The following is a 27,245-nucleotide window of genomic DNA, read 5'->3' as shown; positions in this document are numbered from 1 at the left end:
CAGTGAGGACAAAACAAAGTTTCAGGAGAAATGGTGCATTTCTGACTTTGTTATACCACATAGGACAGGTGTTCTGAATGTATAATAGAAAATAAGTCAAGTAATAAGAGAATAAATTGGTTTCATCTTAACTTTGATTAAAAGCAAAATGTGAAAAGGCAGATAAAGTAGCACTGTATGTTTTATGCTGTGTGATTTTTTTTGATATTTTGTACCTTTACATTCTCCTGTTATGGCGTCCCCATAGGTATGGGAAGGGCAAGCTGTCAGACATGCCCCATTGTGCAGAGCAGCCTCGGGGTCCATGCAAGCATCACAGTCATTATTGTTTGGGCCGTCACACAGATCGCAGTCAGGGTGGCAACGCAAACACTCCCTTTTCTCTTTGTCCTCAAAGAACCTCTCAGGACAGTCTAGCACGCACAAGCCCTCGTGGAGAAAGTGATACTCCTCACAGCCTTCACAAAAAAAAGCTTTTAGCACTGAATGGAAAAACAATTGAGTACAACCAAGTGAAACTATACCAAGTATCTTAAAGTCTTGTGAAGGAATGCAAGGTGAAGAAAAAACATCTTTCTGTTGGAATTTCATAAGAAATTGACGACACATGAATAAAAAAACAGATGTGGGAAAGGTGAGTTAAAAATTGTGTGTAATGACATTCACACTTACTTTGGCACTGAACACAAAGTACAGCTAAGGCTGATGGGAATGCCATTTGCTTTGCAGGTATTTGGTTGTAATATGACAAATGGACAAATTGAAACTAGTGGAAAAGTTAAGGGTTCACCAAAGTACAATTCATTATTTGAAAAACAATAATGTCTGTACCAAATTGCATGACCATCCACCCATTAATATATCAAAGATGCCAACAGACCAACCAAAACAACACTGCCATAAAACTTGCTGTTAATAAAACACCACAGAGAGGACAACAGAGCTGCAGAAGTACATTGTGGATTAGGCTGAATGAGCTTTAAAAACATAATTTGTTCTGGTTTACTTCGTGTTTGTGTACCTGTGCACTGCCCGAGTGGGTTGCACTCCTGACAGGCTGTGGGGCAGTGTTGGCACTCCCTGTCCTGGACAGTGTGTGCTGGAGGACACTCCTCCACACACTGGTTCTTATGTAGGAGGAGAGGTTCATCACAGCTGAGGCAGTGGGTGGCATTCCTCCCACAGGACGCACAGCCTGCCACGCAGCTACGACACACCTGGCCTGCAGGATAACCCCTGTGGACAGCCAAACAGAGATGAGTAGACTTATTATGCATATATACTTTTTGCATTTGCATCCTGGCTTAATGTCTAAATTCTGTTGTATCACAACAGGTGAACCAGGATGCATAAGGGACAGACGAATAACTGAGCATATTCATTAATTTCAAATTCCCACTTAAGGCCATTGTAACATGTAATTAATTGGTGGTGTATTAAGTATCTTAATTATTGAATGAGCCAACTTAGGTTGCATATATATATGCTTTTTTTATGGGAATAAGAAAAAAAAAATTAATCTGGCTGTCATGAATGTGTGTGCTGCTGCTGGGGTAAACAACAAGACTGACATTTTGCTCTGCTCTGCGCTCTTTTCCAGTCTGCAGAGGATAAATAATAATTTACCCAAACAATTATGTTGCACTTAAGTATTGCTCAAAATGCTGCTTGGTACCTGGTAGTAAAAATAAAATAAAAATAAAGCCCTTATGGTCAAACAGTTAAACTGGTCTACTCAGTGCTAATGGAGCTTCAAGGACCTCTTAAGCAAGGACATTACGTTCTTGCAGTTTGAAGGATAAAACAAATGTAATTGCTCATAAACATCAAGTAAGAAATGTTAACATCATGGGCAGTAAATATGTCAACAATAAAAATTTACGTGCAATATCTAAAAACCTGAAATAATAGATTTTGGAAATAAATTTACATTTTACACAAACAAATGATGGTGAGAGGATTGGCCCCTGACCTGACACACTCCTGGACACACTGTCCATCCTGCAGGAATAACTGAGCTTTACGTGTGCCCTGACAGCGGGTGCAGTGCTGGGCGTCCACACACTGCAAACAGCCTGCAGGGCAGACCTCACACACACCGCTCAGCCGGCTGGCAAAGAAACCCCCTGGACACTTTGACACACATGTTTGCTGTGTGGTCAGAAACCGCCCTGGAGGAGAAAGAAAAGAGTAAACAGCATCACTGCAAAAAAGCCAGATACAGTGTGGTGTGACCATGAAAATATGAAATGGCTGCTGCAGGCCAGGCTGAAAGTAGACCAACACCTAATTTAATTATAATAAACCCTTTATTTAATCAGGAAAGTCAAATTGAGATCGACATCTCATTTTCAAGTACATGAGTGTATCTATAAACATAAAGGAAACCACTTAATATGTACAATATCAATTGTAATAACTAACAATAATACCATAACAATAACGAGCATAAGAATTACAAATAATATATAATATAATATAATATAATATAATAAAATAAAATAAAATATAATATAATATAATATAATATAATATAATATAATATAATATAATATAATATAATAATAAAACCATTAACCATTAAAAACAAGTTAAAAACAGTCAAAGCTAAAATCAATAAAGGTTTTCACTAGATTTCTGAATTGATCCATTAGAAACAGAGTATCAAGCTTCAAAGTACTTGGCAATTCATTCCAAATGTATGCAAAAAATATAAAAAGCAGTCTTTTTCACATCAGTGTTAATTCTAGGAACATGCAGGATGAGCCAGTCCTGTGAGCAGCTGTTATAAGTTCCAACTGTCCAGCCAACAGGTGACATCAAATCATGACAATTTTTGGATTTTTGGGGCAGCTGCAGCTCAGGAGGTTCAGTGGGTTGTCCAATAATCAGAAGATCAGCGGCTCGATCCCCAGTGCCTCCAGTTCACATGTTGAAGTGTCCTTGGACACAAGATACTGAACCCGAAATTGCTCCTGATGGCTGTGCCAGCGGTGTGTGAGTGTGTGTGAATGCATTAGATTAGATCCTATTGAGCAGGTGACTGTTGACATGTTGTTTTAAAGCACTCTGAGTGAACTAGAAATGCAGTCCATTTACCATTTTTGTAAAGCCCATTATAAATAAAGAGAAACAAATGTTGGTCTCTTCTAACGGAAAGAGAAGGCCAATCCACTTTTTGATAAAGAATACAGTGATGAGTACCCTTGATGTCTCCAGTTACAAATATAAGGGCTGAATGGTAGGCAGCATTTAGAGGTGTAAGATTACAAGTTGCTGCATGTCTATAAAACATGGGGAAACAGGACTTTCTTTTATATAAAAAAGAGCTTGTTTTTAATGTTTTATTGATGCATAAAAATGTGGTTTGAAGTTGCATATATCATTAATCCAGATTCCTAAATATTAATGATGGGGGACCCTTTTAATGACTGTAGCATTTAAAGTGCAGATTTCGATATCTGTACTGTACTGAATGTCTGTGGCTCTGGAGAACAGCATCCATTTTGTTTTATCAGCATCTAACACAAGTTTGACATCCATAAGTGTATCGAGCAAAGCATTGAAAGATAGATGCAGGCTTCCAGTAGCTGATTTTATGGAATCGGTCCGACAGTATAAAGTAATGTCATCTGCATAAAGTGTGACATTACAGGTTGGCACAGAAAAGACTATATCATTAATATATAGTGAACATTGCTGGTCCTAATAAATAACCTTGTGTTATTACATTTCTACCAATAGCCTTTTGTTATTGATAGAAACTCTAATCTATAGCAAGGATTTTGATAGATCAACAAAAAGTGAAGCTCCTGTTGTTTACAGCTGACAAAATATTTAAAATAAGGGATGTAGCAGAGATGATGCTATGATCATTTCTAAAGCTGGATTGGTGCAGGGTTAATTCAGAATATCTAGTTATATTTTCTTTTTCTTTTTTTTTAAATGACTGAGATGCAGACACACCTTTTGCACATTTTGTACACTGGTTCTTCTCATCTCCAGAGCAGGACTCACAGGATGGGTGGCAGTCCTCACACTCTCCGTCATCTTCAGGGGAAACAACATAGCGAACATGATAGAGCCACAGTGATGACATTAAGTATTTAATACAAATTGTCATTTGTCAGAGATACAAACTCATTGGATGGTAGGTAATCTTCTTAGAGAAATTCTCCACCATTTTTTACATTAATTTATATTGATTTTGATGTTTTAGGAAATACACGTATTGATCTTCAAAGATTTAGATGAGAATATTGACCAGAACATTACCACTAGTATCTGTTCTTTCAACAAGAAGCTTGAGCCAGCAGCTGGTTAGCTTAACTTAACATAAAGACTGGAGACAGGGGAAACAGCTAGCCTGACTCTGTCCAAAGATTTTAAACAAAATCAACGAACCAGAGCTGTTAAGGAAAGGTTTTTGTGTCAATTAATGATCTTTAATTTAAGAGGTGCAGGCTGTTTAATTGATCATCACTCATCAGAGTGTATTGATCATCTCATCTAATTATCTGCAAAATAATAAACAAGTGTCGTTCCCAAAATGTTTTGTTTTGCTTCAAATGTATTTTTAGAAAAATAGAACAATTAAAATTAGCATTTAAAACTGACAATTACACAAGAGCCCAAATGCATCCTGCAATATTGTGCTATTCCAAATGTTATATGCAGGTTTGTAGCTTTAAGGTTTTGTAGTTGCTGAGATTAAAGTTTAAGAATAACTTCACTTATGCATGTTCATTTTCAACCTTGGTATTAACCTATGTACTTTTCTCAAAGTTATTTTAGTCCCTATAATTAAGATGTCTTGCCTCCCACTAATTATAACCATATGTTGTTTTAAGGTCCGTCCAACTAATTCTTGGGGGGAACTAAATGTTCTGCATCTACAATCAATTATTTCAAAGTCCATATCTGGCCGACGTTCAGTAGTTCTGACTGTTTTGAGTACTTAAGTTAGTACAGGGTTCAGGGACGGTGGCACACAGACCAATTACCCTGCAAGATTTCTTTTCTGCCCCTGTGAAAGTGCCCAAATCCCTGATTCATTATGGACAGACAGTTGGATTAGTGGAATACATAAGTATTAGTCTCACCGCTGCGAAAGGTCTTAATGGGACAGACCTCATGGTCTGACACACACTCTCCGTTTTCTAGCATCCTCCCCTCTTCACACGACAGACACTCATCGTCCTCCAGCCCGCTACATGTCACACAGTTTGAGTGACACTCCTCGCAGTCGTTGGTGTCTTCATCGCCATAAAAACCATCAGGACACACAGAAACACACTCTCCCTCTGAGGGGAAAAAAGAAGAAGTTTGTCTGTTTTCTAAGGTCAATATTGTAAATAATCCACTTAGCTGGACAAGTTGACAATTTTAGGTAAGTGTAGAGACAGCCACAGATATACCTCATGCACAAAAGCATTTAAGTAAGAAATATTATAAACTGTTAACATGCTTGTAAATATTTAATAGTATTTTAGTGCATTTACTACTATTGTATGTACAAAGAACTCTACTCAAGTATTTCCTTTTTTTCTTTATACTAAATTATTGTCAAATATACCATTTTATGCCACTTATCACCCAGACTTTCAGGGGCCCCAAAGACTCTGAGTGCACAGTGTGGCAATTGCTTTTGATTAATTGCACATTTGTTTGGTTATATGTACCACTTAAGCACAATATAAATTGAAATGATATTGGATCACAGTTCTGCATTTTTACTTGAGGCCCTGTCTTGTTTACTGCAAAACATCATACAGAGGATTCAACCAATATTTTGACATTAACTTAACTTAAATATATGTAGTGTGTTTCATTAATTTCAAGTTAATTCAACCTACATTTTTTGGCTTTATTTCAATACCATTAGAGAACTTGTAAACATGTGTTCACCTGACTTGAAGCATCTTGTCTGTACTGCTGAGAGTTCACTCAACTAGTTAAATTAAGTTTCTAAAGAACCACGATCAGCATGTTAGCTGACTTCCCAGCATGTACTGTTTGAAATCTTTCTTTTTTGAAGGACACAGAGAGCAGCTCCGCATGATATCTTTGTACTGACTTCAGAGGAATAGTACGGCTTTAAGTTATTTGTGCCAAGTGAAAAACTGACTTGAGAAAATGCAAATGAAAACCAAATTGAACCTGAATTAGATGAACAATCTCAAACAACTACCTAATTAAATAAATGAACAGATTTTAATCCACCAGACAATAGTTAGGGGTTTACACAACAATTGGTTGAGTTAAAATAAAATTTTAAGGATGCCCTTTCAGCCCTGTGTCAAAATCCAATTATCGTTGATATCATGCTTACATGGTACATGTTCATAAATAAATATGTATGTGATCAAAACATTTCAAACTAACTTGGGCAGATGGAAAAATTGACCTTTGCCCTGGAGCCCCCAGGCAGGTTAATCAAGCCCTTGATGTAGTTACTAGTTAGTTTGGTAGATTCATATTTTATCTTGTTGTATAGATGCACTGTTATGCATTAAATTACCCACCATAAAGTAGTAGATGAAAATGATAAAGCAGTAGATGAAAATGTGAAGCTTTGTAAACCTGCTGTAACATTTACATGCTGTTTACATGTGTGTTAATTAAATATAGTATACATAATAATATAACAGTATGAAAGGGGCCTTTGAGCATTTCTGATCACTTTTGATCCTTAATACATCTGTACTTTCACTTGACTAACTTTTTTTTTTGAATGAAGAACTTCAACTACTGCAAACTTCATGTTCTTGCCAAGTGGGACAGTTTTACCTGATAAGAAGAGGTCGGTCTCACACCAGTAGCACTCATGTTCATCACAGCTGACACAGTTGTCATCACATGGAACGCAGGTCATCTCCTCTTCCACGCTGTACGTCTTAGCTGGGCAGTTTTTGTAGCAGCCATCCTGAAAACTGATAACAAAAGCAGCAGTCAATACCTGCGGTTTTCCTGCTGTCACACAAAAAGGGGTCTTTCCATTCTAGTACAGCAATAAACTGAAAGGCAGAGTGAGTGTAGACAGGTGAGATCACACATGGTGACAGCGAGGCACACAGCCTTACTTGTAAAAGCCCTCAATGCAGGACAGGCAATGCCTGGGGTTATCTGTCGAGAGCAGACAAGAAACACCTCAGCTCTCCTTTTAAACAAGAATACCTGCAAAAAACCTAGAATACAGTCGGCAGCACACTGTTTGGAGAGCTAGGTCTGCTGTAGGCAGGGGTAATTTTGGGAAAAATTTAATATGGCTACTCAGCTGTGACTTACACAAGACACACTGCCTGCAGCCCTCCTCACAGGCCATGCAGTCGTCATAATCTGGATCCTCCACTTCCCCTGAGAGAAAGCAGAAAAAGAAAAACAGAACGTGGCGAGAAGACACATCATTAGAAACAATCAGAAAAAGAGGTGTGAAACTAAGCTTTTCAAGATCATGTTTGATGCTATGTAACACAACAGATAAGAAAATCAGCCCATAAATGACACTATGACTCTGCTTACCTTCTCCACACTCCAGCTTGGCACAAGCACCATCAGAGATGTAGTAGGAGGAGTTACATTTGAGGCAGTGGGCAGAGCTCGTGCAGAGCTTGCAGTGGTCTGAGCACGGCTCACAGCTGCTCTCCTTGGTGTGGTAGAAGGCCTCAGGGCAGGAATCCAGACACTGACCTTCATACAGGTAACGCTCCAACCCAAACTTATCTGCAGGAAAAGCAGCATATCCCAATGTGACTAAGCGTGGCTCATTTAACTTCCTGGTAATCTGTCAATATATAACATACTGCCATGTTACTTATATTTAGAGACACTATATGGCCTCCTAATGCTTTGTTATCTTTTGAATTAATATGTAAAAGTAGTATGTTGTGGATGTTGATCTTTATATTTTAGCAGGATCTGTTTTGTTGAATGTACTGACTGATTTTGGTCTTATTTCTTCATTGCAATGGAGAAAATGTCAGTGTCACATGACAGCCATCAAATAATGCTGCAGGCTGTAACAGCCAATCAAAAAAAAGGAACCATCTGAGACACTTATCACACAGTTACTGATAAAATCATCCTTGAAAAGACAATATTACATCTCAAAATCTAAATAATACTTGAAAAATTCTATGGACATTAGACAGATAATGCAAAATGTATTTATTGTTATAAACAGAAAAGTTGGAATTAGGGCAGATCAGACAATGACAAGTCCAAGATACATTACTAAACTGTAAATATCTTCATAGCCTTGATGAAAAACAAATAAATCATACATCTATTAACTACACTGTGAATCTGATGGCTGACAAAGGTCCACTTGGTGTCTCTAATAAAAGTAATTCAACCATTTCTTTCACATGATTCCTTTTACCGACACTTGTGCATTAGATAACACTTGACCGGAGAGAAGAAAATAAAGCATTTTCCCCTGGTTCCCACAACAGGAGCAACTTATAAACATAATATTTGGAATTAGAACCATGAGGATATGATTAAAAAAAATCAATGAAATGAAATTTACCTAAAAGAAAAAATGTTCCATGTCTTTGACCACATCTGCTATTTATTTATTTCCATCTGTGATTCTCTCTATCCCTCTCTCACACGCACAAAATGAGCATACACACACTCACACACAGCATAATTTACTTGTATAGTCCTCACCAGTGTCACAGCTGGTACAGTTGGCAGGCCCTGCATCTACACAGGTGGCACAGGTGTGGTCACACAGGTGACACCGACCACCTGACTGGTGCTTGCCCTTGGCACACTCCAGCACGCAGCAGCCCCCATCTAGTGCTCTGCGGTTGACAAAAATCTCAAAACCACTTTTTCAGCTGCACCACCACAAAATCAACAGACATAAAATCATGTCTATGCAGATGAGTTGAACTCATTTACATCACAGCACGTAACATATGGCACAGTTAAACAAATGAAGCTGAGTGTGTTGACACAGAGAGAAGAGAAGGAGGGGCGGGCATGGTTGGTTAAGCTATGCGGGAGTTTTTAGCTATGTTAGCAGCGTGGCTCTGGGGACGGTAGTGTCAGTTGCTCCACCACTTTGGTGCAGACTGAAATATCTGGTAAACAATTGAATAGATTGCAATGAAATTTTGGTACATTCATGGTTCCTGGAAAATGTGTCTTTATAACTTTAGAGATCCTGATTTTGACATTTGTGCTAATGATGGATATACCTCAACTGCTGTGTATTTGTTTGAAATAGGAGATCTGACATAGACACTTATATGTGTATCATTTATGTTGAGTTGATCAGTGTCTTACACTGTCTGTTGTTTTTTGTAATAATACCAGTGTCTGTGTGAAATCTGCAAATTTCTTACCTTACACCATAGTGAAAAACCTGTTTCTCTGTATTTATTCACCCCTCTGACCCTGACTCTAAAAAGCCAAGTCCAACTCACCGTGAAGACACACAGCTGATGCAATCTTCGCTTTGCGGCCCTGTGCACTTTGCACACGTTGCATCACACGCATGGCACTTCCCGTTGCTGTCCTGGTACTCTCCTGATAGACATACAGCACGAGAACAGCACTAAATCAGAAATGAATAACCATCTGAAGCACAGAGATGGGCCTAATGTGGAAGGCACATACAGTATACAACAAATAGCTAGACACTATTTCATTTTACAGATATGCATGTCTGACTTATAGTTGGCTCAGAATGAAGTGTGATGATAAAGAATACATATCACATTGCAAATACATCCATGTAAACTTATAAAATGTCCCTAAAACAGCCTTTATAGTCAAACATTACTAGCTGTTCTACATATATGATATTAATTCAAAATGGCAATAATTGTCTTTGCAAAGTTTAAAAAGTTGGAGAAGTAAGATCTAAATGTGTCAGCGTTGCATGATATTTATCTAGGAGCAGTGAGCCGATACATAATAGACGAAGAAGATGGTTGACTGACCGTCTGTGCACACAGTGTTAACAACACACACTCCCTCCTGTAGGCTGTGACCACTGGAACAGCTGCTGCAGTTCCCCTGGCTCGGCCCCGCACAGGTGAGACAGCTGGCGTCACACCTGAAGAGGAGAACACCGAGACTGAACACATGCACAAATAAACACACATACCAAGCAAAACACACACAGAAAAAAACTACACCCATACAGGCACACAACAACAAACACAAGTGTGAAAACAAGCAACCAAAACACAAACACACACACACACACACACACGCAGAAGCCAGCCACCAGAACAAGGCCTGCCATCAGCAGATAAACAACCCACCCACACCTGAACACACACCAGAGAGCTCACCTCCTACATATCCTTTGCCCATCAGCTATCTCTGGGTTTGGCTCTATGGCGTAGAAGCCAGCACTGCAGGAGGGCACACACCTCCACTCTTCCATCAAGTAGCCTTCTGCACAATGGTTGCATGCTTCAACACCTGCACCTGATGCCACATGAGGCAGAAACACAATGTTGGACAAAGGACATGAAGGAGTACTACAAATAACAACAGTCACGTCCTGTATTTCAGTCACATATTTTAATAACATTTAAACACCACAAGTGTTCATACAGCTTATTACTGCTGATTCTTGACCCTTGACTTCCACTCTCACCTGCACAAGTAGCACAGGCCTTGTGACAGGGCTTGCATGTGCCTTCCTGCTCGTCATGGTAGAATCCTGCCGCGCAGCTCCGCTGGCACCGATTCCTCTGCAGACTGGAGAGGGCGGAGAGAGCATGTGGCACCGTGACACACACAGCCAATCATGTGACACCGTAAAGATGACTCACTTCCATTAGACTGCAGGCTCAGTTTTCCAACCCACAGCACACCACCACAAGCACTTGGTGAACTGAGTCAGTGAACAGTGTATTCCCGGAAACTTCTAAATCAACAATATGGTGAATTTGTCAGAGATGTTTTGTCCTTCTCCTGTGATACTGTGATGATATTGGCCAAAATGCAAATGCTTTTTGAGCTGTGTGCAGAACAGCAGCGATAACTCTCAAACTCTCAAAATACAAAAATAATATTAAAAACACTGTTGCTTTTTCTAATTCTTATGATGCTGTGGAGGTTGTGTGCACAGGGAGAATCTATATTCTCAGCGGCTGGAAGAGAAGGAGCAATGTTTACCGAGCAGTTAATTCAAGCATCACCAGAGAATTTGTTTCACCTCGTGTCTAGTTTGCATTCTGTGCAGATGCTGTAGGAGGTGCACTTCAGGCAGTTTTCGCTGCACTTTCTGCACACATTTGTATCTGTGGGGAAATCAAACAATACACACGGAATACACATCAGAACGATTAATCAATCTTACTCACACATCACTCAACCGCAGTTACATCAACTGACTATTCATTAGCAGGCTCAAATGCAGCTGCAAGAACCTATTCTGTAAGCCATGGGTCCTTAAAGGTTCACGTGAGGATATTACTTGTCTCTAGTCTATATTGTTCTTATTGTCAACAAATATTTTGTGCAATACCAAACCAACAATTCATTGATCACACTTAATACCAAAGTATTGTGTGTTTATCCAAAGCCTGATATGTCACTGTTAATAGTCTTTAAAACAAACTACTGCACCCAAACTCTTCATGGTGAAGGAAAATGTCACCCAGTGCAATGGTGTGGTCTAAGGCACAGGGGAAGAAATGCTCTTACTGTAGAATAATCCTATGAAATTCATTAGGTTATGGTTAAGGCCAGAAATACTACCGTGGTCGAGGTAGTAGTTGTCTCCACAGAAAGCTGTGCAGGTATTTGTCCCCTCAGTCAGGTGATAACCTGGTTGACAGGAAGTGCACTGATCACTGCGACTCCCAGTGCAGCTCGCGCAGGAGGAGTAGCACCTCTTACAACGCCGGCGGTCACCCCAGAATCCCCTGGGACACTCTGACACACACATCCTATTGGACAGACATGGACCAAAGAACAGAGGACAAGAAGAGTAATTTTATGAATGAGTGAGAGTGGAGAAAATGACATTCTGCGTGTATGTTCACCATCATAATGTGAGAAGATGAACAATTTAGCATAATATATAAACATATGGACTAAATAATATGTGATTATTTTCATGATGTGCATATCAACATATTGTGTACACTGCACTCTGGATGTACTAACTGTACTCTGTGCTTTGTGTAATCATGCTAACCTTGTGTTGTTCTTGAACTTTAGAAAAAAGTGTAAGCATGTGACACACTGCTGGGGGCTGGGCCCCTCACAACCATCGTCACTGCATTCTGGGTCGCAGGGTCCTAGAAGGGCAAATACTCACAAAGTCACTGCACCATCATGGCATCAGAAAAGTTATTCAGTTTGCTGATTTAGCTCCATATTTACTTTAAAAAATGACCTCACCAGACATACACTGTAAATCTATGATAGAGTCCATTTAGCTGCTGTCCGGGCAGCTTGATACCAGCATGATGCCGAGTACATGACTCACCACTGTATTCTTCAGTGAGGTCACTATCCATCGGCTTCTCAGCTGATCGGGCTCGCTCACGATGCACAGGATACGGTTGCTCTGCAGTGCCATAAATCACCAGAGACCACTCCTTTAGCACCCCTATCAAACAACAGAGAAAAAGAGTGAGATAAGACGATTGTCCCAGGAGGCCTGCACTGTATTTGAGCTGCTGTTCTATATGAAGTTCAATGTATGTTTCATAATACTGAAATGTTACAAAGAGGAAGAGCAGACCTAGTTCAGAGTTGCTTCTTTTCTGAGAGGGAGTATCCTGGATTTTCAAAGCCCACTCCCCTGCTGCCTGCTCCCCCCAGCAGTGAGTTGTCATGAATTCCCAGTTCTGAAATCCCTCAGAGGAGTCATCGAGAGGCCTAAAAACACATCACATTATCATGATACTACTGCTACTACTACTAGTACTATTGTTACTGTTACTTCTACTACTATTGTTGCTGCTGCTGCTGCTGCTACTACAACTGCTATTACTACTACTATTGCTACTAGCAGGCTACTGCTATTGCAACTACTTATATGATTACTGCTACTATTGCTGCTGCTACCATTACCTCTAATAGTAACATTATAATGGTTTATATCATGCTTAAGTAAAAATACAACAATGTAAACACACTCCAATGCTCCCATTTCAATGTTTTCTATGTAAAAGTAAAGCAATATAATCAGCCTAATGTATTTAAGTATAGTAAAAGTACCTAAATACATATATACAGTATAGACGTATATAATCATATCATTTTTAGAAGCAGTAATATAAGTAGTATTTTTGTATAAAATATTAATTTGCACTGTAAATAATAATTCTACCTGTCAAATAATGTAGTAGAGTAAGAGATGTAGCAGTAAACTTAAGTACCTCAAGATTATACTTTTACACATATCACATTGTGAGAGGGAACCAGTACAGTAATAATGAGTGCCGTGAAACCAAAACAATGAGCTGAAAGATATTAAAACAGAAAGGGGAGCTTCAAAGTTAAGTGATAATTATCAGTGGATTTCTAATATGGGCAAAAAAATATTGGTTTAGAGCAGCTGTCAGTAGGATATTTGAGAAAAGTTGCCCAAAGTAAGACGCTGCATGTAGCAGAAAATTGCCAGAAATTAATTTTGCCAGAGACTTGCCCAGATATCAGTTCCCTTGAAACACCATATGAGCACTACTTCTGTGACTTTACAGTCGTGTTTGCCAAGATCCACAGTTTTTCCCCCCCTAATGGGACAACATGCCAAATTGAAGAATTTAGCACTGTGGGGGCTTATGCTGTGTTCTAGACAAAAATGAAGCCACAGGGAGAGTGTGGAAACATTTCCCAACAGTCTTTCTATAATTGCTCTTAGTTACCTGTTAGCGAGCAGCTGTGAAATGGTGCCTGAAGGTGACGTGAGTGTAATGGAAAGGTCGCCGCGACGACTGTGAATGATGGTAACACGGACAACGACATGCTCCACATAAACAACGTGCTGCAGTGACTTGCTAGAGCAGCCTCTAGATTCATACACGGATGTCAACACTGAGCCTGGATGAATTGTTCTGTCATGAGAGGGGGGAGAAGAAAATAATTAAGAGACACAGTGAGAGGCAGATAGATAAGAGACGAGCCAGAGAGCCACAAGAGAGAGTTACAAGGAAAGGAGCAGCAAAGAAAATGACAATCATTAAAGTGTGTGAGAATCAGTGTGAGAGAAAGCTATGTGAGACAGAAATAGATAAAGCGTGATAAAAGGGAAGGAATCAAGGGAAGCCCCGACTCAAAGTGGAGATCTCTTGCAGTGCGGTTGGTGTGATACCTGCTCAGCTGGAAGGGAGCCTCCTCCACACACACATGCTGTGAGGGGACCTGTTTCCACCACTCAGCCTGCTTCACCAAGCTCTCAGCATCTAGCAGGCCAAAGCCGTACAGGTGGCTCACTGATAGACACACACACACACACACACACACACACACACACACACACACACACACACACACACACACACACACACACACACACACACACACACACACACACACTCTACACATTAGCTGGGACATTAAAGTCTATAAAAGACTTCTTCACACACTCCTGGGACATTGTAGGCGTTTAGCACTGTTCTGCTCACAATATCTCATTAGTTTGTGTGCTTGCTGTTGTACAATTTCCCTCTGAGAGAACATTTGCCAAAATATGCTTATCAAGAACTCTTTGCTTTGTTCGTCTTCTTTATTGTAAGATTTCATAGGATTGCATTGAAAAGACATGATGTAATTGTTCGTTTTCTCCAGGCAAATATTGAAAGTAAAGAATATGAATATGAATTTAGAAATGAAAGGGAATGTACCATGCACATTTCCAGGTCTATATTTTTATTCTGGAATATTTTTTGCATGATTTACGGTTTTAAAAAACATATTTATCTCATAGTGGCATTTTATGCAGCCCCTCAGTTCAGCCTCTGTCTAATTAAGTCGCCTCTCCCGATGAGCCTACTCTGTTGTGGTTGGCCAGTTTCAGGAAGCTGCCCCTTGGTAGACTTCTGGCAGCTCAGGAGGCTTTTTGGTCTGTGGCTTGCAAAGATAATCTCTACATATGTTAACCTCAAGATTTGAAACTATGACCATGTTTAACAGAGATATCCAACATATTACCAATTTAAAAATAACAGAAAAGCATGATATTTTCGGGATTACCTTTGTATCCAGCTCCATTTACAAGCCAGTCAGAAGCAATAAGATGATGAGTTTTCGATGTTCTGACAATAATGTGCTGCACATCCCTCCAGGTTAGCAAGGGGCTGTGAAAAGGTCAAACATAGAGAAACATCATTCTTACATCACCTGGTGTCTGCATGTATGGATTTATTGTGTGGGAGAGCTGCATACTTGGCATCCAAAGCGAGAGCGATGACACCTGCAGCTATGGAGGAGGACAAGGAGGTCCCTGATTTAGCTCTGCTACAGCTCTGCTGTGGACCTAAGGTCACCTGTCAAGGAAAGAACCTTTTTAAAATATTTGATTTTAATTTAATATCAAAAAATTAAAAAATATCCTGTTATTACACAGAATTGTGCTTTTCTGCTTCATTCAATGGCATTAATGAAGTACTCTGAAGGACTCTCAAATTGTATTTAGAACATGCTAATTCTGGGTATTCCCTTTTTAGATTACTACTTTTATATGGCCATAATCATGACCATATTATATTATCTTGCAGAATACAATCAGCTTTTTTCATTATTATGTCATACAGAATGATCCTGGTTACAACTCTAGTACATTTCACATATAGCATCCGTTTTCAGAAAAACCCCTCCCTAAGCCTGAGGCCAGAGGCCCTCAGTGTTCACCAAATTTACACTAATTAAATAATGCAAAGTGAGAGAAGTATCTGCCATCAATAAAAGTAGGTCATTACATATGCCAAACAAGTATATGTCTTCCCACATTAGGAAGCTTGTCATTTGGCCATTTGTCTATGCCTTAAAGCAAAGTGAAACTGCCTTTAAACACAGTTCTTCTAATGCTTTTAATGGAAATATAGGCTCAATATTACTGTTGAAGTAAATTAAAGTGAATGAGAAACGTTCATTTCTCAAAGAAGGTTACAGCTAAAGTGCAAATTTCATGTCATGTGAGTTTAAAAATGATTGTCCTACTGCACCAGGAACAAAGTTCATAGAGTGTATGTCTGGGGTGTATTTGCTTGATTGACAGATGTCTCAGACTATCACACTCAACTGCAGTAGTTGTCACTTGCTTGCCTCCAACACTGCTCCCCTTAAGCCTCCAACTCATTTACCAAATGTGTATTTTTTGGCTTTAAGCAGCTGGCAATAAATTGGCAGTGATTGTTAAATCCAGCCACTAGACTACTAAAACATCCCTTATAGGCCAACTGAAGGTACAAAACTTATCATCAAAAATGTGTTGGTCATAAAATTTTATTATCAAAAGAGATACAAAACACCTCTGCAAATATATCAGAAATGCCTCTCTGTGGGGCACTGAGAGGCTGTTATGCCCTCAGAGGCTTGAAGACAAAATATTTGCAAAATTAGTTTCATAATGCAACACATCATCATTTATTGCATAATCTGTTTGGCGCTGCAGGAAAAGCAAAGACTGTCTACCACGGAACTATTCTTGGATGGACAGATGTGATCCACAGTACTTTTCTTTATACATTTTTATATTTGGAGTTATAGGTGTGATTACAATAGATTCGATTTCAGATTTCATGTCATTAATATAAAGACAATCAGTAACAGTTCATTTTTGGCTCCATTTATACCCAAGTAAACATTAATTAATTCCTAATTAATCATTAGAAATACTATTCTTCATAAATATTGCATTGTTAAGTATGATTGTCCTTAGAAAAACTTCACATTTTGCACATTAGGCTCTCCTGCTGTGTGCCCATTTAAAAGACTCTCCAGGTTAAACTAGAAGTTAGTTGGGATGATTAATTGGAAGTTTACTGATTTGACACTGTCTCTTTTTTCCTTTTTGTACCAAATGACATAGGCCTTGAACATGATTAAATCTCTCCTTTATAACAGCAAAGAAGCAATGTGCAGAGTGTTCTTGCAGGCAATAGAACAGAGGCAGTATTCATTTATGGATCCTACTTCTTGCACACCTTCATTTAGATGAAGTTCTGAGTGAATAATAGGTAAATTCAGCACTGATCTACTTTCATTACCGACACCGATTTATCTTAGCAGAGTAATGGTGTATCTTATAGTACTGTACAAATATAATGAAGATATTTTTTTATGCTTTTCACAGCCTCTACTCACCACTTCCTCTGTCTCCCCACCAGTGTAAGCTGTTGCCAGTGTGGATGAGCACTGCTCCAGGTAATCTGGCTGTCTTCCACGCCCTGTGCTACTGCTGATAGAGATAGTGTAAATACTGTTGCTGTAGCCATCACATGAACAGTGGTCACCTCTTCGCCCTCCATTTCCCGTCGCCCAGACAAAAACAGAGCCCCTCCCGTGCCGGCCCTGAGATTAATTGGGGAAGCAGACAGAGGTGATTAATTTATTAATGATATTTACACATCGATAGGGAGGAAAAGATAAGCCCTTGAAGTAAAACAAACAGCTGCAGGTGGCTCACAGACGTAAACAAACATTCTTCTCAAAGATGGCACAGCTGAGACCAGATGCTGTTGTGTCGGCTTTGCTAAGATTCTGCTTTTTCGTTTGTTACTTATGTAGTTTTATTGTGTTCTTTCACCTCCCAGTCGTCTGCTCTAATAACCTATGACCTCAACACACTTCTGAACCTTGTAACTAGAACTATACCTTTTTTCTAAAGTTACACATGAGAGCCCTACTTGGCTGTAAGAGATCATTTGGGAAATGGATCCTACCAATGGAAACGAGACTCTGCGGAGAGGCAGAGAGAAGAAACACAAAGGGAAACATTCTGGGGTCTGAAACAGACTGCAAGTGGGAGCACACCGTTCAGACCTGTTCAGTATTCTGCTTGCAAATGTCCAATCCATAGATAACAAGCTGGATGACATCCGGGCGCCAGGTCTGATTTCAATGGGACGTGTGGACATCCTTTGTTTCACAGAGTCATGGCTCTCCCCTGCGGTGTCGGATCATGCCATTTAACCAACTGAAACATTAATTGTGTTTCGCATGGAAAGGACAGAGGAATCCGGCAAATCTAAAGGTGGTGGAATGTGTGTCAAGAACCAACAACAGCTGGTGTGATCCAATGACTGTTTCTGTTCTGCTGTGCTGCAGCTTGCCCAACCTTGAACACCTAGCAATCCTTTGTCGCCCTCTATATCCACGATCATCACCATACCATTAACATTCCACCACAGGTGAAAACTGACACTGCTCTGGCCACATTACTAGGTACTATCAACAAACACTATGTTGAACTTTTTCCAACATGTCAAATGTTCAACCAGGGGTGGAAACACACTGGATCACTGTCACATCCCACTCAAGAATGGTTACAAAGCCGCCTATCTCCTAACCAGAAACAACCCAATCTTCCACTCAACCCTCTTCCACCTGAACTTCGGAAAGGGGAATTATGTGCACCTGTTGTTCATTGATTAAAGGTCAACGTTCAATATAATTGTTCCCTCAGACTGGTTACTAGGCTCTGGAACCTGGAGTTTAACTCCTCACTTTGCACCTGGATCAGAGCATTCTTGATTGGAACCTGTACCTCCAGCAACTGAAACCCCAATACCAGCACCCCCCAAGGCTGTCCTCTGCTCTAATGCCTTTACACCTATGATAGCATAGACATGAATAGCTTCCACACCATTATGAAATTCGTGGCAGGCCTGATCACCAGCAACAACAAGACAGCCTATCTGGAGGAGGTGGAGCTGCTATCAACATGGTGTAAGGACAACAACTTGGATTTGAATGACTCCAAGGCTGAGGAGATGGTTATAGGCTTCAGGAGAAAGAAGCAGAGGATCCATTATGCACCACTCTGGATCTACAGGACACGGTGTAGAAAGTGAGCAGCTACAGGTACCTTGGCTGACATGATCTTTACACATCACCACCCTGGTGAAGAATACAAGGCAGGGCCTGTATCACCTCAGGGGACTGAGGGAATTCGAGATCTCCACAGCGATGCGGAAATCCACCACAGTAGAGTGTGTGTTCTCTGTAAGCATCATTTCCTGGTACAGTAGCTACTCTCAGGACAAGAAAGCCCTGCCTCCAGGACACCTACACTAGGCAGTGTAGGTCAAGGTCAAACTGGATCATTAAGGACATTCACCACCCCAACCAAAAATTGTTTCAGTGGCTGCACCCTAGCAAGTCGAGAGGCTGAGAAGGAGCTTCTTCCTTCAGGCCATGCAGACCATATACATTTAAAAACTGCTTTTAAAAACACACTGCACTCTTTTTACCTTACATGTGTTATGTACATGTAGATTCTGTGACATTCCATTATTTTTCTTTGTATATATTGATATCTTGTTACTTTCCATTTTATTTCAATTTGTTGGGGTTTGTTGCAATTTCATTTCACTGCTGTTGAACATGGACAATTATGCATGTGACAAATAACTCTACTGAATCTTGAACACAAAACCAACAAGCCTTTTTCTCCCTTTTTCACACACAAACTCTTCTTTCACTCTCATTTTTCTCTTACTGTTTGAATGCCGTTCTGTAAAGCAAGACGAGTCAGAGGCCCAGGTCCCTCCAAAGTGGCGCCATCATCTTCTGGCCCCCAGCTAGCTAAGTAAATATCAATATAATGTGGTCTGAAGCTCAGTGATTGGGCCTCCACGATGTCTGTCACATCTCCATCCAGCATACGGATGCCTTGAGGTAAAAGTTGCAGAAAAGCAATTATCATATTTGAATCCGTTACATACAAGACTATGACCTCCAGAAATCCTTCTACACGCTATTGTTTTCATGTCGTCACATGAAACTCACCGCCTATCCGTGCATGGAAAGAGACTCCAACCGTGCACTGAGAGTTATTTGCAGCTGCCGCAACCATCCCGGCACACTGAGTCCCATGGCTTCAGAGAAAGGAGGAGAACATCAGAACACGAGGTTAGATGCATATGCATGAGGACAAGACAGGCTATTTCCGTTACATCAAACCAGTGAGAAGACAGAATTCAGACTGGGGAATTTGCATATCCATATATGCATGTAATTACTGAAAAATGGAAAGGAAAAGCATGCATTAATTAGAGTTGGAATTATGATGAGGAAAAGAAAAAACAGGTGCAAAAAGGAATCTAGAAATACTGTAAGAAGTTCTCACTTGTTAGCAGCATTTTTGGAATGATTTGGAGAAGGATCTCGGTCTTGTCCGTTCACATCATAGCTGGCAAGAGGATCCTGAATCAGATGGATAGTAAGTAGCAGCACATAACAAAATGCCAGCGGTTATCTGTCTCTGTTTCATCAGACAAATCACAAAGAGCATTATTCACCAGTCCACTCGACAGTTAAGTGGATCAGACGTTTAATGTCCATTCCAATACTCTTAGCCAGCCTTTCCAAACCTTTGGCCCAAAATCTCTGCCTACAATATCTGTCTCAGCTATGCACTCTTACACTAAGAGCCCTGCCAAATTGCTTATGATTAATGTCCCCTTCCTGAGAAGAGCATCCCATCCCAGGGCACTTACATAATTTGGCTTCAGATCCGGATGCTCTTTCTCAATGCCATCATCTAGGACAGACACCACCACACCCTTCCCAGTATACCCTCTCCTCCAGGCCACCGCAATGTTCATATAAGACTGGCAGCCTTTGGACTCATCACTGCAGAGCTGTGGAGCAAATAGTGGGACATCCAATTTAGCCCTTGGAAATCAAGAATAAATCAGGGTTTATTTTAGGTTCTGCCTGTCTGGGTTTATGTGTCTATGTTTCAGACTTGTGCTTAGTAAAGGGTAAAGAAATCTGACTCACGATGTACCACAGGCTATTCCACATTTTGTCGTTTAAGTGCACTGTCTGGGTGTGGTTGGACTGAAGAGGAGCACCAAGAGTGTGTGTGGGCTTCATGTCAGTGGAGTAGATGTGACTGGTTCTGAGGTTTCTCTTTGCTCTTCTCTGGACCACCTGCTGTTGGAGCCATTCCACCTTAAAAGGAACACAGTGGGTACTTGGGTACTTATACAGCTGTTATTAGACATTATATGTAGTGTTCTTTTGTATATGAATACACTCAAAACTTGACAGACTTATTGGTTATTTAGTCCAGTCCATTTATCTGCAAATGTCCGTTGACTAAATAGATAGTTAGTCAGATAAATGGACTCAAATATTGGCTGACTAAATAGATATTTAGCAGATGAATGGACTCAAACATTGGCCAACTTAATGGATATTTAATCAGATTAATGGACTAAAATGCTGGCTGATATATAGAATAAATATATGTTAAGTGAGCCAACATTCCCCATTTATCTGCAAAAATAGAATAATATTTTGGGCTGACTTCTACTGTACTTTATTACAAATTGGGTCTCATTTGCATAGTTTTGACCTTATAATAACAACACTGTACTCAGACAAGTAATTGAAATCTGGGAACATGGCAACATTGCTATATCAACATTTATTGGTTTAAAAAAGAGGAGCAGTTAGATACCAAACCAAGTTCAGTCAGATTATCAGAGTCACTTTGTGTGGAGGTAAAAATGAAAGTCGGTGCACCTAAAATGATGGTAATAGAAGGCTGAAATGAAACCACTACTTCCAGGGTCTCTTCCAGAAGTAAGAACATTTAATTCAAAATTAAACTTACATTTAAAAATCCAGCCTCAGAATATAGCCTTCAGGTGCTTTTTGGTTTTGTTAAAACAAACTCTGGTGCATTAGTACAGTTTGTTTCATCATCCAAAAGCAGAGAGCAGAAGCAGTCAGGAAACGTCTTCAGACAGAGAGGGGTATGACATGCAACAAACTAACATTAGCTCCATGAGTTGTTTGAAAACGTCAGCTCTCACTAAATAATGTCCCAATGTTTAATTTTAAAACAAAAATTCTGTAAAACGGATCTTAATATACTGTTACTGGCTGCATACATGATATCATACTAAAATAATGAGGCTAATGCTCTGTCACAGACAAAAAGTTAGCTGATGACCTATGTAAAAGACATCGAAATAATAAAAATGCATTGTTATTGTATTGCAGGGGAGTATGATCATGAAACACAGTCTTGGGGGTGAGGTTTAGTGAACAGTCAGTTGAGCAGAAAAACATGCACTTAGTGTGATAGCAGGGTAGGTCAAACTTTAACAAGGAAGTCTGGTCTGTAAACTGAAGCAGTTTGGTTCTATTCCAAATTAGTTTGAGTAACCTGGGGGTTTGTTAAAGACCCGCTTGATTTTCTGATTACTCTGATTTCTTTTTAATGGTTATGTCATCACATTCCCAGATCTCAGTAATTAACACAGTAATTAACTTAGTAAGTAAATGTTCTCATTACTGATAGAAATAATGGACACAATTACATAAATAAGATCCAATTCAGTATTAACCACAATTATCATTTGAATGTGGTGTGTTATACTGGACATTTTGTTCCTTTTTGGTAATGACTCTTGACGTCTTTAGGTTGGGCGGGTGTATGAGTGTGTAAGGGTGAGAAGGTGAGAAGATGAGTGTGTGTGTTTGTGTGTAGGTGGGGCCAGCACATGAACGTGTGTGAGTGTGTTTGTGTGTGTGTGTGTGTGTGTGTGTGTGTGTGTGTGTGTGTGTGTGTGTGTGTGTGTGTGTGTGTGTGTGTGTGTGTGTGTGTGTGTGTGTGTGTGTGTGCGCTCATGTGTTAGTATTTGGAGTTAGGGAGGGGACTTGCTGCTGATTAATAATCTAGCAGTCTTCTAGTTCTCCTCGTATCCCATTACTATACCTTGATCTCCATGGCGACGCAAACAGTCACCTCTTTGTTGGACACAGAGGACCGTTTCGCTGTCTTGTGGTGGCGAAAACTGTAATAACTCTTCAGGTCTCCAACCTGCAGAAACAGATATTGGATCAGCTGAATTTAATAATTTTTTTCAGGTGAAGGTGTGTTGCTCATGCTGCTCTGTAACAGTACTAAACAGCTGCTAAATTATGAAACTACAGTCGATATCTTTCATTAAGGTGGCTACCTTACACCTGTGATAGTTTTTCAAGTGAGGGTAACCTGAGCCACAAGAGTCCAGCCAAACTGCTGCTGCTAAATGGGTGTGTGTGTGTGCCTCTATAGGCCCACATGTGTGTATCCGTGTCTATAATGCCATGACGTAAGCATGATTTTTACCCATAAATTACCCAGAGCTCCACTGGGTAATTTATGTTTAATAAAAAAGTGTCATAGGTTGGTCATTTTCTGTGAATGACAAGAATAAATTATGGTCATAATTTATTCCCTGATAGCTCTGTTGTGAAATTTAAGTCTTGATTTCTGAGTCTTTTCAGTTGAATCTCTCTGGTTTATAACACTGACTATAGTGAAACATGGACCTGCAAGTTTCATTACAGCTCCCACCCCAAGGGAGTACATGTGTGGAGTTTTATGAGCCTGGCCTCTATAACTTGCAATCTGTTTTATTTTTTTGCTTTATTATTTATTGATGTTATTTTTATTTGGTCATTCTGTGGGTCCATAAAAAGTCTTGACTTATTGATCTCTCTTTTTAATAATTTCTTTCGTATGCATGTGTACTGACTGAATTCTTTGCAACATTGATTGAAATGGCAATAAAGTGCTTGGTTCTTTGAGGTTAACTGTTTGGATAATTAATGTTACATGCTCAGGGTCATGGGAATGAAATGAGGGTCAGGGGTGAGAGAACAAAATGTGATTTTGGCAGCTTGGTATCCTTCTCACACCGATGAACATCCCAACAGGCTTGTAGATGAGCAGCTGCTGACTGCTGATGTAAAAAAGTTTTCCAGGACACCGCATAAGCTTTTCTATATTGTATGATTAACTTATATTTTAACTTCAGTTTGCAATTCAGTCCTGCTTCAACTAGTAAGGCTTATTACTCTTTTTAATCACTTTGAAACATCTACAGTGCTGCGGTTAGTTTAACACTATCAGATAACATCAACATTTTCTTAAAGCTTTAACAAAATCTTCACATTCCTCTCATTTATGCAAGCCAGGTGGTTGACAGTGAACTAGAAACATGACATTTATTGCATGTCAAAAACTTGACATGATAAAATACAATTTATGTTATTTGCAATAAAACTAGTGATATATGACCTTCCAGATGTAGAAGTAATTGTAATTTTCAATGTGAATTCTCTTATTAAATCTATATAAATTCCAATGTTACTTTTAAGTATCATATTGTTAGTTTTGTGCATCTGTATTTTGTCTGCATTTGTTTCTTGTCTTGCTGTAGGTCTTTTCAATAGGATGTAGCCTACGTTGAAACTCAAGGCCTAGATTGAGCTTTTCTATAGGCCCACATAAACAATGAAAGACTTGAGATGAATAAGTCTTATACAAAAATAAAGAATTGAAACTTTGACAACTGTTGAGATTAGGAGTAAAAATGCTTGCTATGTCCTTGTCAAACGGGCTTATTTATTTGTTTGATCACACTTACCTGACCCATATTTGTGAATCCATATTTCTCTGCTATCCTGTCCACAGAATCAAGGTCTCCACTTATTCTTACAGCCCAATCGTTGGTGTAAATCGTTGCTTGACAGAACTGGAGGACAGTTCCCATCCATAGAGCAAAAAACCTCACCATAACTGGTGGAGATAAAGAGCCTGTCTCCAATTCAGATTCTGCACAGGTGTTTCATGCGTTGTCCCTGCACTCTGTTCTCCTGCTAAACGTGTTTGTCATTGCAGAAAGGTTTCATTGAAAATTGACGTCCACTGGTGTGAAGATTGCTTCGTTAATTAACAGATTTCATCAGATGTTCTGCAGGATCCTTGTCGGCTGGAGTTATCGGTCTGACTTGACTATCCTTCACTGGGAACCGGCAGCTATCAGATTACTGCTTCAATATGGGAGCCAGGGATCAGCTAGACAGTGTCCTTTATAGAGACCAAACCTGTTTGTTGCAGCTCAAAATCTTTTTCCATATTATATTACCCTTCTGTTTAAAAACATACAGTATGTTCATCATGTTTAAGAAGATATCTAAAAAAACAATAAACAACTATATCTGCTATGTATGCTGGATACTGCAAATTACAGTAAATGTGTAGATTAGTAGATTATCATCTTTGTTAGCATCAATAATTAAACATATTTTAATATTACATACATAAAAAACAGACATAAAAAACTATCTTAAATGTTTATGTAGGTATAGTACTTTGTTACATTACACTGATGTTAATGAGTCATTGATGTAGAAAATGTGGTTTAAAAAAAAGAAGATATTATACATGAATGTCAAATAACACAAACAGATGCGCTTACATCTCAATATGTGAATCCTCATTAGAACACAAGATTAGCATAAAAAGAAAGCTTAATTAATGATTTATCTATCATCTTATGTCATCATATGTCAATATGTTATCTATATTTCGGCTGTCTTTCTGTCTCATTGGACAAGCTGGGTACTTCTGTACTCAGTACTGAAGCACACACACATGTAGAAACGGCTCGTTTATTTCTGAAGAGTGGTATGAATGTTTTTTTTCCCCTCATCAATAACGTATGATGGTTATTTCAGCCTCCCACTGGCTCCTAGACAAACCTTTGGGTTATATTTGTGTCTTTCCAAAACAGCAGCAAAAGGAGAGTCAGCAGTACAAGCTCTTTCTATGTGACCACTCTGTTTCAATGAGTACCCTATACGTACATATTGTAAACATACTGTAATTCATAGTCACTGTCTAAACTGATTGTATATGTGGATTGTGTGTTTGTAGTAAAAAAAAAAAAAACTAAAATAAACATTTAAACCAGAGGATCTACTAAGCACTTTGGGGAGAAAATAATAGTTGCCTGGAGGCAATGGATTATTATTTTTTTGGCCACATGCCTTCCTCTTGGCACCGCAGCAGTCTGAATTGTGAAGCTATATTCCTGCACTTTAAAAATTCTCTGCTTTAACTGGGTCAATCTGAAGCAATCAGAAAATCCTCCATGGTGAAAGAGCAGACCATCAAGATGATCTTAAATTCTTACATTTTAATATTGCAATTCTACGCAGATAGAAAAGGTTTGAATCTTTAATGTGATAAATTGCAGTTAGTGAATAGAGAAATCATCTTTGTGTTTAACCATAACATTTTAAATCAGTGGGTCGCTGACCTCTGCTCCTGTGTGAATTTTAACAACAGAGGCAACACATTATTTTAAAAGATAGGTTCACCAGAGCCAAGTGTCCAAATGAATTCTATAATAATTCCTCCTGTCCATACTGGCCATTAGAAGATACCTTCATAATGCAGTTAGAATATAAGTGATGTGGGACAAAAACCACAGCAGTCCTTCTGTGCAAAAATATTTATTTTAAACATGAAATAAAATTGAAATATGAAGCTTCAACCATTCATATTAGTCATATCAAGTCAATATCTTTCAAAGTGATTGTCTTTTCAGTGCCAAATTCACCCTTTTTGTCACAAGCCTTCCACTGCAGCTTAATGGGAAAATACTGTCTGTCAAAACACAAAGAGGGAGTTTTTTACTAAAAATCTCAGTTGGAGCTTTTTCCTATCTGAGCAGCTTTTAGCTTATTGTTATTCAGCTCTTTAACTGTGTCTCTGTGCTTGGATACTGCGACCCTTAATGTGTCCACAGATCACTTTCAGATACCATTTAAATAGATAAACATATACATAATTAATTGAAGCCTATGAAACATGAGTGATTTCTTCAATCATCTTTTTCTGCATGGAGTTTCAGAGATGCTCGCTCAATTTCTGTCTTTTCTCCTCATCTCTCCATTGCTGCTTTTTAGACTGGATCAACAGCCTGAAGATTGTGTGGAGACGGGTTACAGTGTCGTTTGTAGTGTGGCAACTGGGTCACAATTAGCTGTCAAACCACATTCATATGCAGGTCAGATCAAATTTCTAGTCTGACACACTTGTGCTTTCAAGTTCAATAACACTTTCAACTTATAATAGAGTAAGACTATTTGGTGCATGTTGGTAACAAAACTTATTTTGCATACTGAATTGTGAAGAAAACTGTGGGAAATGGAGGAGGAGATGAATTAAATGAAATCCTTTGTATGATCTACAAAGCTGCAGAACTCCATTTCATCTTTTTATATTATAGCATACA

At 39.2% G+C, this 27,245-nt stretch overlaps 1 protein-coding gene across 1 annotated transcript in view; it reads right to left on the bottom strand.

Moving 5' to 3' along the window:
* Positions 1-24,737, bottom strand: part of pcsk5a (proprotein convertase subtilisin/kexin type 5a) — a 30,050-nt gene extending 5,313 nt beyond the window's left edge. The window contains exons 1-31 of the mRNA XM_062435204.1: positions 24,588-24,737; positions 22,889-22,993; positions 20,938-21,111; positions 20,652-20,795; positions 20,282-20,358; positions 19,942-20,030; positions 19,652-19,824; positions 17,296-17,502; positions 15,376-15,476; positions 15,184-15,287; positions 14,303-14,423; positions 13,857-14,045; positions 12,728-12,864; positions 12,470-12,592; positions 12,176-12,278; positions 11,734-11,924; positions 11,189-11,273; positions 10,625-10,728; positions 10,314-10,452; positions 9,957-10,072; positions 9,438-9,540; positions 8,674-8,810; positions 7,522-7,722; positions 7,288-7,356; positions 7,083-7,125; positions 6,790-6,932; positions 5,103-5,303; positions 3,967-4,050; positions 1,973-2,171; positions 1,022-1,236; positions 216-458 (exon numbers count right to left, since the gene is read on the bottom strand). Coding sequence (XP_062291188.1) covers positions 216-458; positions 1,022-1,236; positions 1,973-2,171; positions 3,967-4,050; positions 5,103-5,303; positions 6,790-6,932; positions 7,083-7,125; positions 7,288-7,356; positions 7,522-7,722; positions 8,674-8,810; positions 9,438-9,540; positions 9,957-10,072; positions 10,314-10,452; positions 10,625-10,728; positions 11,189-11,273; positions 11,734-11,924; positions 12,176-12,278; positions 12,470-12,592; positions 12,728-12,864; positions 13,857-14,045; positions 14,303-14,423; positions 15,184-15,287; positions 15,376-15,476; positions 17,296-17,502; positions 19,652-19,824; positions 19,942-20,030; positions 20,282-20,358; positions 20,652-20,795; positions 20,938-21,111; positions 22,889-22,993; positions 24,588-24,737 — 4,270 coding nt within the window. The remainder of the gene's footprint in view (positions 1-215; positions 459-1,021; positions 1,237-1,972; positions 2,172-3,966; positions 4,051-5,102; positions 5,304-6,789; positions 6,933-7,082; positions 7,126-7,287; positions 7,357-7,521; positions 7,723-8,673; positions 8,811-9,437; positions 9,541-9,956; positions 10,073-10,313; positions 10,453-10,624; positions 10,729-11,188; positions 11,274-11,733; positions 11,925-12,175; positions 12,279-12,469; positions 12,593-12,727; positions 12,865-13,856; positions 14,046-14,302; positions 14,424-15,183; positions 15,288-15,375; positions 15,477-17,295; positions 17,503-19,651; positions 19,825-19,941; positions 20,031-20,281; positions 20,359-20,651; positions 20,796-20,937; positions 21,112-22,888; positions 22,994-24,587) is intronic.
* Between the last annotated feature and the right edge of the window lie 2,508 nt (positions 24,738-27,245).

This window comes from Scomber scombrus, chromosome 15 (genome assembly GCF_963691925.1).
Source record: "Scomber scombrus chromosome 15, fScoSco1.1, whole genome shotgun sequence".
Taxonomy (NCBI): domain Eukaryota; kingdom Metazoa; phylum Chordata; class Actinopteri; order Scombriformes; family Scombridae; genus Scomber; species Scomber scombrus.
Note: the sequence above shows the minus strand (reverse complement) of the source record. Positions and strands in the feature narration are given on the sequence as shown.